The 14417-nt window shown below is 58.3% G+C and overlaps 1 protein-coding gene across 1 annotated transcript in view; it reads right to left on the bottom strand.

Moving 5' to 3' along the window:
- The window catches only part of LRWD1 (leucine rich repeats and WD repeat domain containing 1), a 30278-nt gene that overhangs the window by 7628 nt on the left and 8233 nt on the right, over positions 1-14417 (bottom strand). The window contains exons 4-9 of the mRNA XM_054166598.1: positions 12213-12332; positions 6317-6469; positions 4541-4681; positions 2513-2854; positions 1757-1883; positions 916-1025 (exon numbers count right to left, since the gene is read on the bottom strand). Of these exons, the coding sequence (XP_054022573.1) occupies positions 916-1025; positions 1757-1883; positions 2513-2854; positions 4541-4681; positions 6317-6469; positions 12213-12332 (993 nt within the window). The remainder of the gene's footprint in view (positions 1-915; positions 1026-1756; positions 1884-2512; positions 2855-4540; positions 4682-6316; positions 6470-12212; positions 12333-14417) is intronic.

Here is a 14417-nt window from a genome sequence, read left to right as displayed (position 1 = left end):
CTCCCTTCAGGGAGCTGGAGAGAGCAAGAAGGTCTCCCCTGAGCCTCCTCTTCTCCAGGCTAAGCAACCCCAGCTTCTTCAGACTGGCTTCACCCCTTTAAACCCTGTCCAGAAGCCTTCCAGAGCTCTCTGAGGTATCCATTGTGCACACACTCACATAAAGGCCTTGGGGGTGTTGATGAAGGAGAAGCTCACCACGAGCTGGCAGTGCCCTCATGCAGCCCAGAAGGCAGCCATGGCCTGGGCTGCATCAAAAGGAGTGTGGGCAGCAGGGCAGGAGAGAGGATTCTGCTCCTCTGCTCTCCTCTGTTGAGACCCCACCTCCAATCCTGCCCCCAGTTCTGGTGGCCCCAGCACAAGAAGGACACAGAGCTGCTGGAGTGAACCCAGAGGAGGCCACAAGGATGATCCAAGGGCTGGAGCAACTCTGCTCTGAGAACAGGCTGAGGGAGCTGGGGGTGTTCAGCCTGGAGAAGAGAAGGCTCCAGGGGGACCTTAGAGCAACCTTCCAGTCCCTGAAGGCAGGTGGCAGAGGGACTTTTCCTGAGGGTGTCTAGAGACAGGCCAAGGGGGAATGGTTTGAAGCTGAGGCAGAGCAAGGTTAGAGTGGAGCTGAGGAAGAAGTTCTTCAGTACAAGGATGGTGAGACTCTGGAACAGGCTGCCCCAGGGAGGCTGTGGAGGCTATGGGAGAAGGAGGAAGGGACAACTTCTTCCTAACATCCAATCTCCCTGAAGGTGTTCCAGGCCAGGCTGGATGAGGCCTTGAGCAACTTGGGCTGGTGGGAGGTGTCCCTGCCCATGGCAGTGGGGTTGGAACTGGATGATCTGTGAGGTCCCTTCCAGCCTAAAGCCATTCTGTGACATCTACAGCAGGTTATGGCATTTCCACTCCATGCTCTCTCTTCCCACATACCTCTGCAGCCACCTTATACTTTTTCAGCACCATGCCTGTCTCACAATCAATCAGACAGACAGATTCCCCTCCACACGTCGCCACAGTTCTGGAGGAGCTCACAACAGGATCTGAAACAGGAAAGAAAGGAGGTGAGAAGATCCCAGGAGCACAGATGCAGACTGCAGCTTATCACTGCCTGCTGCTCTCCCAGGCTCCTGTTTTCCAAGCCAAAGAAGCACTGGGCAAGCAAATCTCCTCCTGACAGCAGAGACCACAGCCTGAAGGAGCAGGGATCTAACCCATGGAGATCCCAGAGTGGTTCTGGGAATCCACCTGGAGTCCTGTGGCCAGTTCTGGGCTCCTCAGCTCAAGAAGGACATTGAGACACTGGAAGGTGTCCAGGGAAGGGCAATGAGGCTGGGGAGGGGTCTGGAGCACAGCCCTGTGAGGAGAGGCTGAGGGAGCTGGGGTTGCTTAGCCTGCAGAAGAGGAGGCTCAGGGGAGACCTTCTTGCTCTCTCCAACTCCCTGAAGGGAGGTTGGAGCCAGGTGGGGGTTGGTCTCTTCTCCCAGGCAAGCAGCACCAGAACAAGAGGACACAGTCTCAAGCTGTGCCAGGGGAGGTTCAGGCTGGAGGGGAGGAGAAAGTTCTTCCCAGCAAGAGAGATTGGCCCTTGGGATGTGCTGCCCAGGGAGGTGGTGGAGTCCCCATCCCTGGAGGTGTTCAGGAGGGGATTGGATGTGGCACTGGGAGCCATGGTTGAGTTGTCAGGAGGGGTTGGGTGAGAGGTTGGACTGGATGATCCCTGAGGTGTTTTCCAACCCTATGGATTCTGTGATGCTGGGAATTCAGAGCTCACCTTTCTTGGCTCCAGAGTCTAGCAAGGGCTCGAAGACACCTGACCAGAGCTGGGTTTTAAAGTCCTCTCTGCTGTTGCCTTTGCTGTGGCACTGAAGGAAGTGCAAGGGCTCTGCACTGACGTTCTCCTACAACAGACCAGCCCCAGTCAGCAGATCCATCCCCCCTGACAGCCACCTGCCTCAGCAGAACCAGCAACCTGAGCCCAACTGCAGCACCCTGCAGCCCTTCTGTGTGTGCTCCAGAGCCCAGGAGAGCCTGAGGTGCCAGCAGGGCTCCCTAAGCCAGCAGGTGATTCTCCAGAGAAGGTGTTCCCAGCAGCCCCCAGCAGCAACCCCCACTGCCTGCTGCAGAGAGGAGGTGAAGAACCCTTTAGATACCCTCTGGGCTGAGCTGAGGGGGGGGTGGTCAAAACCAAAACACCTTTCCCTAGGCAGCCATCAGTGTGACCTGAGAGCATGTCATGCCAGTCCCATTCCTAAGAACAGGCTTTCAGTGCAGCACCTCAGAGCCCCTTGGTCCATCCAGCCCCTGGCAGGGGATTCCCAGTCTCCAGGGGGAGCCTTCCCTGATGCCTCTGAGAGATGTAAAAACAACAAGGAAAGAAACAAAGAAGAACAAAGAAGTGTAACTCACAGTGCACCTGGCCAGGCCTCAGCTCCAGTGCTGTGCAGAGCTCCCAGGAAATCTGAGTGCAGCTCTTCCCACTCAACCAAGAGGCCAAATCCAGTCCCCCAGGGGGGCCTGATGAACCTACCTTGCCCTTGGAGTTCTTCACTGGGGTCAAGCTAACGACTCCATTGTCCTGCTCCTGGCTCTTCTGCTCCCCTGTCAGCTGGCTGGACCTCCTGTTGCTTTGTCCCTTGGGAAACTGCTCTCCATTCTTCTGTGTCCCTTCAGCTCCCTGCTCAGGGCTTGCCTGCTTGGCTGGCTGGTTGGAGGCCCTGAGTTTATCAGGAGCTGGCACCTCCTGCACGTGCCTGGACTTCCTGGGAGTGACTGCAGCCTCCTCCTTGGGGTCTGCCTGGGATTTGGACCTCTTGCTTCCAGAGACTGATTTGGAATTGTTCCTTTTCCTCTTGCTGGGCTTTAGTGTGATCTGTAAGGCAGACTGTCAGTTTCTGGAGAAGGTTTCTAGCTTCCTGGAGATGTGCAGATCATTTGGAAGCCAGAGGTGGTCACTGCTCAGATGCCACAAGTGCCCTCCCATGGCTACAGCCTGGCTGCCAAGGCTTGCACAGCCCAGAGCTGCAGAGGCCCTAGAGGCAGAAGCTAAAGGAATTTCCTCCCCACCAGCTTCATTTTCATCTCCTGCTCCTCATCCCAGTGACTTGTGATCTGTGTAAGATGGGGAAGCCCAAATCTAGCCATGGACTGGGGGGGGTGGTTCAATCTGCAGCCACTTCTAAGGTGAGCACCACCACAGGCTGCCCAGGCACCAGCCCAGCTCTGCCATCAGAAACATTCCACCTTCACAGGAGAGGTGGAGCCAGTGGCACCACACTCATGAAGAGACTGAGAGCCCTGGGGCAGTTCAGTCTGTACAACCACAGAGTTGTCAGGGCTGGAAGGGACCTCAAGGCCCAGCCAGTCCCAACCCCCCTGCCATGGGCAGGGACACCTCACACTCCGGCAGGTTGCTCACAGCCACCTCCAGCCTGGCTGCAAACACCTCCAGGCAGGAGGCTTCCACCACCTCCCTGGGCAACCTGTGCCAGGCTCTCACCACCCTCCTGGGGAACAACTTCTTCCTCACAGCCAATCTCAATCTCCCCACTTCTAGTTCTGCTCCATCCCCCCCAGTCCTATCCCTCCCTGACACCCTCAAAAGTCCCTCCCCAGCTTTCCTGCAGCCCCCTGCAGATCCTGGAAGTCCACAATTAGGTCTCCTCAGAGCCTTCTCCTCTCCAGGATGCACAACCCCAACTCCCTCAGTCTGTCCACACAGGTGCTCCAGAAGGCTAAGAGGAGACCTTCTCAATGGCTGTAAATATCTGAGGGGTGGGTGGCAGGGTGAAGGGGCCAGGCTCTTTGAGTGGTGCCCAGAGCCAGGACAAGGACAACAGACACAAGCTGGAACCTCAGCATGAGGAGAAACTTTGTGTCCATTGCTCCTGGTCCTATCACAGCACAGCACTGACAAGAGCCTGGCCCCTTCCTGACACCACCCTGCAGGTGTTTGTGAAGAGAGAGCTGGAGAAGAGCAGCCCCAGAGGGGAGCTGAGCAATGCTCAGCAAGAGCTAAAGGAGCTGTGGGGGGCAAGAGGCTGGGGCCAGACTCTGCTGAGTGGTGCCCAGGGACAGCACAAGGGGCAGCAAGGGGCACAGAGTGGAGCCCAGGAGGTTGGATGTGAAGAGGAGGAGAAAGTTGTTTGTTGTGAGGGTGCTGGAGGCCTGGAGCAGGCTGCCCAGAGAGGTTGTGGAGTGTCCTGGTGTGGAGAGCTTCCAACCCCCCCTGGGCATTGTGGTGCTGGGCATTGTGCTGTGGGTGCCCTGCTGGAGCAGGGCTTGGCCTGGATGAGCTCCAGAGGTCCCTTCCAACCCCAACCACTCTGTGATTCTATGAACTCTCCTGGGTCTCCTGTGAGAATGGAAGCTGTCTCCTCTTGGAGAACAACTCATCTTTCCCACTTTATCTAGCCATAAAGAACAAACCTCAGCTGCTGAACAGAGGCTGGAGCCTGGGGCTGCCCTCACACTTCCCAAAGGGGCACAGCTGTGCCAAGTGCTGCTGACTCCCAAGGGATGAAAAGGAGGTTGCTAATCCAAGTGGAAAAGCAGCTACCTGAGAGACATCCAGTGCAGCTTCCCTGGGGCTTTCTGTAGCTTCTTCCTCACTCTCCTCTGTCTCCTCCTCTGGTTCAGGATCTGTGTTTAACTCCAGGCCCAGCGAGGAGGACAGAAACTCCTCTGCAATCATTTTCACCTTAGAAGCAAATATGAGGAGTTGGAAATGGACAAGCAACAACAGCAGCCACCCCCCACTGTGGCACAGCTTCAGGCCATGGCCTCTCCTCTTGTCACAAGGGGCCTGGGAGAAGAGCCTGCCCCCCACCTGGCTACAACTTCCCTTCAGGTAGTTGTAGAGCTGTAGAGGTTGCTCAGCCTGGAGAACAGGAGGCTGAGGGAAGACCTCATTGCTCTCTACAACTCCTTGAAAGGAGGCTGGAGCCAGACTGGGGTTGGTCTCTGCTCCCACAGAAGAAGTGATGGGATGAGATGAAATGGCCTCAAGTTGCCCCAGAGGAGGTTTAGGTTGGACATGAGGAACAATTTCTTCCCCTTGAGGGTGGTCAAGGCCTGGCCCAGGCTGCCCAGGGCAGTGGTGGAGTCCCCATGCCTGGAGGGGTTTCAAAGCCCTGGGGCTGTGGTGCTGAGGGCCATGGCTGAGTGCTGGCACTGAGTTAATGCTGGACTCAATGACCTTTAAGGGCCTTTTCCAGCCTGAACGATTCTGTGGCTCCCTGATTTGCAACTAATGAAGCAGGGAGGCCACTGCAGGCTTGCTAATTAGTCCAAGGGTCACTAATGCTGATGAGTTGCCAGGCAGGGTTTCAGGGCACTCCCTGCAACTTCCTGCACGCTCAGGCCGAGCGCTTCTGGAGCTGCTGAACGAAGCAGGCAAGGGAGGCAGGAGAGGGGGAAGCTGGGCACAGCCCCACGGGATGGCATTCAACAGGGCCAAGTGCCAGGGGCTGCACTTTGGCCACAGCAACCCCAGGCAGTGCTACAGGCTGGGGCAGAGTGGCTGAGAGCAGCCAGGCAGAAAAGGACCTGGGGGTAGTGGTGGACAGCAGCTGAACAGGAGCCAGCAGTGTGCCCAGGTGGCCAAGAAGGCCAAGGGCATCCTGGCCTGCAGCAGGAAGAGTGTGGCCAGCAGGAGCAGGGAAGTCATTGTGCCCTGTGCTCAGCACTGGGTAGGGCACACCTGGAGTCCTGTGTCCAGTTCTGGGCTCCTCAGGTTAGGAAAGATGTTGAGATGCTGGAAGGTGTCCAGAGAAGGGTAACAAAGCTGGGGAGGGGTCTGGAGCACAGCCCTGTGAGGAGAGGCTGAGGGAGCTGGGGTTGCTTAGCCTGCAGAAGAGGAGGCTCAGGGGAGACCTTCTTGCTCTCTCCAACTCCCTGAAGGGAGGTTGTAGCCAGGTGGGGGTTGGTCTCTTCTCCCAGGCACCCAGCACCAGAACAAGAGGACACAGTCTCAAGCTGTGCCAGGGGAAGTTTAGTCTGGAGGGGAGGAGAAAGTTCTTCCCAGCAACAGAGATTGGCCACTGGGATGTGCTGCCCAGGGAGGTGGTGGAGTCCCCATCCCTGGAGGTGTTCAAGAGGGGATTGGATGTGGCACTTGGTGCCATGGTTTAGCTGTCAGGAGGTGCTGGGTGACAGCTTGGACTTGCTGATCTCTGAGGTCTTTTCCAACCTTACTGATTCTAAGTGACACCACCTGTCTGTGAGAGCCCCAGGAGCTGATCCCAAAGCCCCCCAGCCCCGAAGCAAAGGCCCTGGGAGGCAGGCTGCAGGCTCCTGGCCGGGAGGAGCGAGGGGCAGGCGGGCCGGGACCTACCCGCCAGCGGGTGAACTCGCTCAGCGAGCTGGGGCCATAGGTGATGTTGGTCTGGGCTGACTCCAGGAACTTCTCCTTGATGGACCTGAGCTGCTCAGCTGTGTGCTTCTCAGGCAGCTGGCCAGCGAAGAACTTCTCCCAGTGAGCAGTAACCTAGGCAGGAAGACTGACTTCAGGCAACAGAAAGCCACAGCACAAGAGCACAAGAGCACAAGAGCGCAACAGCACAAGAGCACAAGAGCACAAGAGCACAACAGTACAACAGCACAAGAGCACAAGAGCACAACAGTACAACAGTACAACAGCACAAGAGCACAACAGCACAACAGCACAAGAGCACTCGTGGCAGCACTCGAGACCTCACCATGGCCAGGGAGTCACCGAGAGCCCACAGACACCAGGAGCCCAAAGTCACCAGGAGCCCAAGTCACCAGGAGCTCACAGTCACCAGGAGCCCAAGTCACCAGGAGCCCACAGTCACCAGGAGCCCACAGTCACCAGGTGCTCACAGTCACCAGGAGCCCACAGTCACCAGGTGCTCACAGTCACCAGGAGCCCACAGTCACCAGGTGCTCACAGTCACCAGGAGCCCACAGTCACCAGGTGCCCACAGTCACCAGGTGCTCACAGTCACCAGGTGCTCACAGTCACCAGGAGCCCACAGTCACCAGGAGCCCACAGTCACCAGGTGCTCACAGTCACCAGGAGCCCACAGTCACCAGGAGCCCAAAGTCACCAGGTGCTCACAGTCACCAGGAGCCCACAGTCACCAGGTGCTCACAGTCACCAGGAGCCCACAGTCACCAGGAGCCCACAGTCACCAGGTGCTCACAGTCACCAGGAGCCCACAGTCACCAGGTGCTCACAGTCACCAGGTGCTCACAGTCACCAGGAGCCCACAGTCACCAGGTGCTCACAGTCACCAGGAGCCCACAGTCACCAGGTGCTCACAGTCACCAGGAGCCCAAAGTCACCAGGAGCCCAAAGTCACCAGGTGCTCACAGTCACCAGGAGCCCACAGTCACCAGGTGCTCACAGTCACCAGGAGCCCACAGTCACCAGGTGCTCACAGTCACCAGGAGCCCAAAGTCACCAGGTGCTCACAGTCACCAGGAGCCCACAGTCACCAGGTGCTCACAGTCACCAGGAGCCCACAGTCACCAGGAGCTCACAGTCACCAGGAGCCCACAGTCACCAGGTGCTCACAGTCACCAGGAGCCCACAGTCACCAGGTGCTCACAGTCACCAGGAGCCCAAAGTCACCAGGAGCCCAAAGTCACCAGGTGCTCACAGTCACCAGGAGCCCAAAGTCACCAGGAGCCCAAAGTCACCAGGTGCTCACAGTCACCAGGAGCCCAAAGTCACCAGGTGCTCACAGTCACCAGGAGCCCAAAGTCACCAGGTGCTCACAGTCACCAGGAGCCCACAGTCACCAGGTGCTCACAGTCACCAGGAGCCCACAGTCACCAGGTGCTCACAGTCACCAGGAGCCCAAAGTCACCAGGAGCCCACAGGCACCAGGAGCCCACAGTCACCAGGTGCTCACAGTCACCAGGAGCCCAAAGTCACCAGGTGCTCACAGTCACCAGGAGCCCACAGTCACCAGGTGCTCACAGTCACCAGAGCCCAAAGTCACCAGGTGCTCACAGTCACCAGGAGCCCAAAGTCACCAGGAGCCCACAGTCACCAGGAGCCCAAAGTCACCAGGTGCTCACAGTCACCAGGAGCCCACAGTCACCAGGAGCCCACAGTCACCAGGTCCCCATAGTCACCAGGAGCCCACAGTCACCAGGAGCCCACAGTCACCAGGTGCCCACAGTCACCAGGAGCCCACAGTCACCAGGAGCCCACAGTCACCAGGTGCTCACAATCACCAGGAGCCCACAGTCACCAGGAGCCCACAGTCACCAGGAGCTCACAGTCACCAGGAGCCCACAGTCACCAGGTGCCCACAGTCACCAGGTGCTCACAGTCACCAGGAGCCCACAGTCACCAGGGGCCCACAGTCACCAGGTGCTCACAGTCACCAGGAGCCCACAGTCACCAGGTCCCCACAGTCACCAGGAGCCCACAGTCACCAGGAGCCCACAGCCACCAGGAGCCCAAAGTCCCCAGGAGCCCAAAGTCCCCAAGACCCAAAGTCCCCAAGCCTGAGGCTCTGCTACCTCCATGCTGGAACAGCTTCCAGTCAGCAGGGTTCAAACCATGCCCTCAGCTAATGGCAAACCTCTGAGCCAGGCTCATGTGAGTGTGGCTAAGCAGATGCCCTCTGCATGGACCCAGAGCAATGCCTCATGCCTCTGGGTCCACAGCAAATGGTCCTGAGTGCTCTGCTAACAGGGAGCAGCTGCCAGGTGGTCCACAAGGGTCAGCACTGGGACCAGTGTTGCTTGATATCTTCATCAGTGACCTGGATGAAGGCACAGAGTGGAGCCTCAGTCTGCTGCTGCCACCCAATGGGGAGCAGTGGCCCCTCAGGCTGTGCTGCCATCCAGACCTGGCCAGGATGCAGGGCTGGGCACAGGGAACCTCATGAAGCTCACCAAGGGCAAGGGCAGGGTCCTGGCCCTGGGGAGGAACAACCTCCTGCAGCAGGACAGCTGAGGGGGGACCTGCTGGGAAGCAGCTCCAAGGAGAAGGAGCTGGGAGTGCTGGGGGACAACAAGGTCCACATGAGGCAGCAATGTGCCCTGGGGGCCAAGAAGGCCAATGGGGTCCTGGGGGGCAGGGAGAAGAGTGTGGCCAGCAGGGCAAGGGAGGTTCTCCTCCCCCTCTGCTCTGCCCTCCTGAGGACACATCTGGAGTGCTGGTTCTGGGCTCCCCAGCTCAAGAGAGACAGAGAACTGCTGGAGAGAGCCCAGGGGAGGCTGCAGAGCTGCTGAGGGGCCTGGAGCAGCTCTGGGAGCAGCAAAGGCTGAGAGCCCTGGGGCTGAGAGCCTGCAGAAGAGCAGCCCCAGAGGGCAGCTGAGCAATGCTCAGCAAGAGCTAAAGGAGCTGTGGGGGGCAAGAGGCTGGGGCCAGACTCTGCTGAGTGGTGCCCAGGGCCAGGCCAAGGGGCAGCAAGGGGCACAGAGTGGAGCCCAGGAGGTTGGATGTGAAGTGGAGGAGAAAGTTGTTTGTTGTGAGGGTGCTGGAGGCCTGGAGCAGGCTGCCCAGAGAGGTTGTGGAGTGTCCTTGTGTGGAGAGCTTCCAACCCCCCTGGGCATTGTGGCGCTGGGCAAGCTGCTGTGGGTGCCCTGCTGGAGCAGGGCTTGGCCTGGATGAGCTCCAGAGCTCCCTTCCAACCCTCCCTGCTGGGGGTCTGGGATAACACTGAGCACAATCAGCCATCCCAGTCTTCAGTGTCTGAGCTCTGCCCCACTGCTACAGAGAAGAAACTAAGAAGATCAGGTAAGCAGAATCCAAGTGGTAAGAGCAGTCCTGCACAGCTCCCTGATTCTCATATCAGAGTTGTGCTGTAGATGATCCTGAGCTCTGTGGGGACAACCTGCCAGGAGCTGAACTGTGTGAGTGACCAAGGGAACAAACAGCTCAAAGAAGGAAGAACAAATCCTTGGTGCTGGTGGATGCTGGAAAAAGCAAGGCTTTCCTGAGCTTGGGCTTGTGCTCCCCATTCCTGGGGCCAGGGCCACCAGGGACATTGGATGGGGAGGTTTCTGCAGGTGGAATGGCAGCACCATGCTTCTCCCACTGCTGGAGATGATTGGACTGACCTGGAAGGGTGAGTGTCACACACAGCCCTTGCTGGCTCTGCTCCTGTGGCAGAGAGGGGTGGTGAGTGGTGCCACAGCCAGCTGGCAGCCAGGCACCAGTGGTGTGCCCCAGGGATCAATGCTGGGCCCCAGCCTGTTCAATATCTTTATTGATGATCTGGAGGAGGGGATGGAGTCCATCAGCAGGAAGTTTGCAGCTGACAGCAAGCTGGGGACAGGAGTTGAGCTGTGAGAGGGTAGGAGAGCTCTGCAGAGGGACCTTGCCAGGCTGCACAGATGGGCAGAGGCCAAGGGCATGAGACTGAACACATCCAAGTGCCAGGTGCTGCACTTTGGCCACAGCAACCCCAGGCAGTGCTACAGGCTGGGGGCAGAGTGGCTGAGAGCAGCCAGGCAGAAAGGGACCTGGGGGGAGTGGGTGACAGCAGCTGAACAGGAGCCAGCAGTGTGCCCAGGGGGCCAAGAAGGCCAAGGGCATCCTGGCCTGCAGCAGGAACAGCGTGGCCAGCAGGAGCAGGGAAGTCCTTGGGCCCTGTGCTCAGCACTGCTTAGGCCACACCTTGAGTCCTGTGTCCAGTTCTGGGCTCCTCAGGTTAGGAAGGAGGTTGACTTGCTGGAAGGTGTCCAGAGAAGGGCAACAAAGCTGGGGAGGGGTCTGGAGCACAGCCCTGTGAGGAGAGGCTGAGGGAGCTGGGGTTGCTTAGCCTGCAGAAGAGGAGGCTCAGGGGAGACCTTCTTGCTCTCTACATCTCCTGAAAGGTTGAAGTGAGGCAGGGGCTGGATTCTTCTCCAAGTACAAGTCAGAGGAAATGGCCTCAAGTTGCAGCAGGGGAGGTTCAGGTTGGACATTCAAAATCACTTCTTTCCCCAGAGGGTCATCAGGCACTGGCCCAGGCTGCCCAGGGAGGTGGTGGACTCTCCATCTCTGCAGGGGTCTAAAAGCTGTTTGGATGTGGAGCATTTGCATCAATGAGGAAGAAGAACAGCAGCAGAACTGGGGCTGGGCTCCTTTGGCTTCCCCCACCCAGGCCTGGCTCCATCCCCAGAGGCATGGCCTGAGAGGAGATGGTTACACTGCAGAATGCAACCAGCCCTCCTCAAAATGTGCTCCCTGGAGATGCTGTGGGAGCACCAAGCCCATCCTGCTGGTGCAGGGGGCCTGCTGAGCTCCCTTCCAGCAGGTTGCAGTGGAGGCACCAAGGTCAGGCTGAATCAAGCACCTCAGGATGGCAATTCCTGAAGCCATGGATGGTGTCAAGCTGCACCAGGGGAGGCCTCATGGCTCTGCAGCTCCCTGAAAGGAGGCTGGAGCCAGGGGGGGTTGGGCTCTTGTGCCAGGTGACAATTGACAGGACAAGAGGATGTGGCCTCAAGTTGCCCCAGGGGAGGTTCAGCTTGGATATTAGGAAAAATTTCTGCACCTAAAGGGTCCTTGGGCACTGGCCCAGGCTGCCCAGGGAGGTGGTGGAGTCCCCATCCCTGGAGGGGTTTAAAAGCTGTTTGGCTGAGGAGCTCAGGGCCATGGTGTCAGAGTTGTGTACAGGGAGAGGTTAGGTTATGGTTGGACTCAGTGAGAGGAGGCTCAGGGGAGACCTTCTTGCTCTCTACAACTCCCTGAGGGAGGTTGTAGCCAGGTGGGGGTTGGTGTCTTCCCTCAGGCAAGCAGCACCAGAACAAGAGGACACAGTCTCAAGCTGTGCCAGGGGAGGTTTAGGCTGGAGGGGAGGAGAAAGTTCTTCCCAGCAAAAGAGATTGGCCCTTGGGATGTGCTGCCCAGGGAGGTGGTGGAGTCCCCATCCCTGGAGGTGTTTAGGAGGGGATTGGATGTGGCACTTTGGAGCCATGGTTTAGTTGTCAGGAGGTGTTGGGTGACAGCTTGGACTTGCTGATCTCTGAGGCTTCTTCCAACCTCATTGATTCTATGATTCTATCTTAAGGTCCTCTCCAGCCAGGAGATTCTGTGCTTCTCTGTCTCCTGCCACCAGGTTGGACTCCCCCTCCCTGGAGGGGTTTAAAGGCTGTTAGGCTGAGGAGCTCGGGGCACGGCCTGGGAGCTGTCTGCAGACAGCTGCTGGGCTGTGGCCAGCCTCGCTGAGCCTTCAGGTCTCTTGCAAGCAGGCAGCTGGGTGAGACTGTGTGCTTTGGGTAACTGCTGGGGCTGGAGAGAGCAGCTCCCACCTCACCTTGCTGGTGAGCTTCTGGCTGTTGACTCTCCTGACGTGGTTGGCCAGCTTGGTGATGTCCTTGCCGTTGAGCAGCCGCAGGTTCTCCAGCAGGAACATCGCCTTGTAGTCGTCGTTGAGCTGGGGAGAGAGGGCACCACAGTCACAGGGGGCACAGAACACAGCCAAGGAGCAGGGTGTGCTGGCTGACACCCATCCTGGTGGGGGCTGTGTGTGTGTGAAAGAGCCCAGCCCCTCAGGAGGAGGAAAGAAGCTTGCTCCAGGCAGGCAGAGAGGGACTTGGGTTTCCCCTCCCAGGAGGAAGGCTCCCCTGGGTCAAAGGTGGTCTGCTGGCTGCAGCTACCTGAAGGGAGGCTGGAGCCAGGTGGGGGTTGGGCTCTTCTCCCAAGCAGCCAGCACCAGAACAAGGGGACACAGTCTCAAGCTGTGCCAGGGGAGGTTTAGGCTGGAGGGAAGGAAGAAATTCTTCCCAGAGAGAGAGATTGGCCCTTGGGATGTGCTGCCCAGGGAGGTGGTGGAGTCCCCATGCCTGGAGGTGTTTAGGAAGAGCCTGGATGAGGCTCTTGGAGCCATGGTTCAGTTGATCAGATGGTGCTGGGTGAGAGGTTGGACTTGGTGATCTCAAAGGTCTCTTCCAACCTGGTTAATTCTATTGCATTCCATCCCATTCCATTCCATCCCATCCCATTCCACTCCATCCCATTCCATCCCATCCCATCCTATTCCATTCCATCCCATCCTATTCCATCCCATCCCATTCCATCCCCTTCCCCCTTCCTGCCCAGCCAGCCTCTCAAGGAGGCCATTTGCTGCTGCTGGCCTCTTCTCCTGCCTGGCCTGCTCCCAAGAGCTCTCAGCTGCTGCTGCTTTCCTGCCCTGGCCCTGTGGGCAGGCCTGGCTCTCTCTCCAAGCTGCACCCATGCTCTCTGAAGGACTGAACCCACCAACATCCAGGGAACCCCAAGGCCACCCAGGCTTGGCTTTGTGTATTCTCCTCTTTGTCCTTACCCCTGGCCCTTGCAAAGCCTCCCTGGCACTGCTCTAGAGAGTTAAAAGATTCACCTCTCCTCCTTCCAAGGCAACTCTCACAGATTCACCTCCTGCCCCTTCCCCTACCCCCCCTTTTTCTCTCTTTTTCTCCCTCTCCCCTTCCTTGCCAGGGAAAGGGGGGGGAGGAATTCTCAACTTGTTATCATCTGAGCTCTCAAACCACAGTTAAGGCTCACACCAGCACAGAGGGGAATGTGTCCAGCCAGCAAAAGCCATCTGTGATGTCACCTCCTGCTGGTGACACAGGCAGTGGGCCTGAGCCACCCCCAGCAAGTCAGAGAGGACCCCAAGCAGTGTGGTGTGGTTGACACACTGGAGGGAAGGGATCCATCCAGAGGGACCCTGGCAGGCTGCAGAGGTGAGCCCAGGCCAACCTCATGCAGCTCAGCAAGGCCAAGGGCAAGGTCTTGTTCCTGGGTCAGGGCAATCCCAAGCACAAATCCAGGCTGGATGAGGAGTGGCTCCAGAGCAGCCTGCAGGAGAAGGCCTTGGGGGGGTCAGGTGGTGACAAACTCCCCAGGAGCCAGCAGTGGTCCCTGGCAGCCCAGAGCCAGCTGAGTGCTGAGCTGCAGCCAGAGCAGGGAGAGCAGCAGCACAGGGAGGGGATTCTGCCCCCCTGCTTTGCTCTGCTCAGCCCCCACCTGCAGCACTGCCTCCAGCTCTGGGGGTCCCAGCACAAGAAGGACCTGGAGCTGCTGGAGAGGCTCCAGAGGAGGCCACAAAGATATCAGAGGCTGCAGAACCTCCCCTGTGGGGCCAGGATGAGAGAGTTGGGGCTGTTCAGCATAGAGAGAAAAAGGCTGCAGGAAGACCTTAGAGCAACCTTCCAGTACCTGAAGGGAAGCAACAGGAAGGCTGGAGAGGGACTTTTGACAGGGGCTGAGAGTGACAGGATGAGAGGCAATGGCTTTGAGCTGGGAGAGGGCAGATTGAGACTGGAGATGAGGAAGAAATTCTTGACAGGGTGGGGAGACTCTGGCACAGGTTGGCCAGAGAGGTTGTGGCTGCCCCCTCCTTGGAGGTGTTCAAGGCCAGGCTGGATGAGGCCTTGAGCAGGCTGTGCTGGTGGGAGGTGTCCCTGCCCATGGCAGAGGGATGGAGCTGGCTGAGCTTTAAGGTCCCTTCCAACTAAACCTTTTCTGTGATTTCCAGCTT

Source organism: Dryobates pubescens, chromosome 13 (assembly GCF_014839835.1).
Source record: "Dryobates pubescens isolate bDryPub1 chromosome 13, bDryPub1.pri, whole genome shotgun sequence".
Lineage (NCBI taxonomy): Eukaryota > Metazoa > Chordata > Aves > Piciformes > Picidae > Dryobates > Dryobates pubescens.
This window is presented reverse-complemented; position numbering and strand designations above follow the sequence as displayed.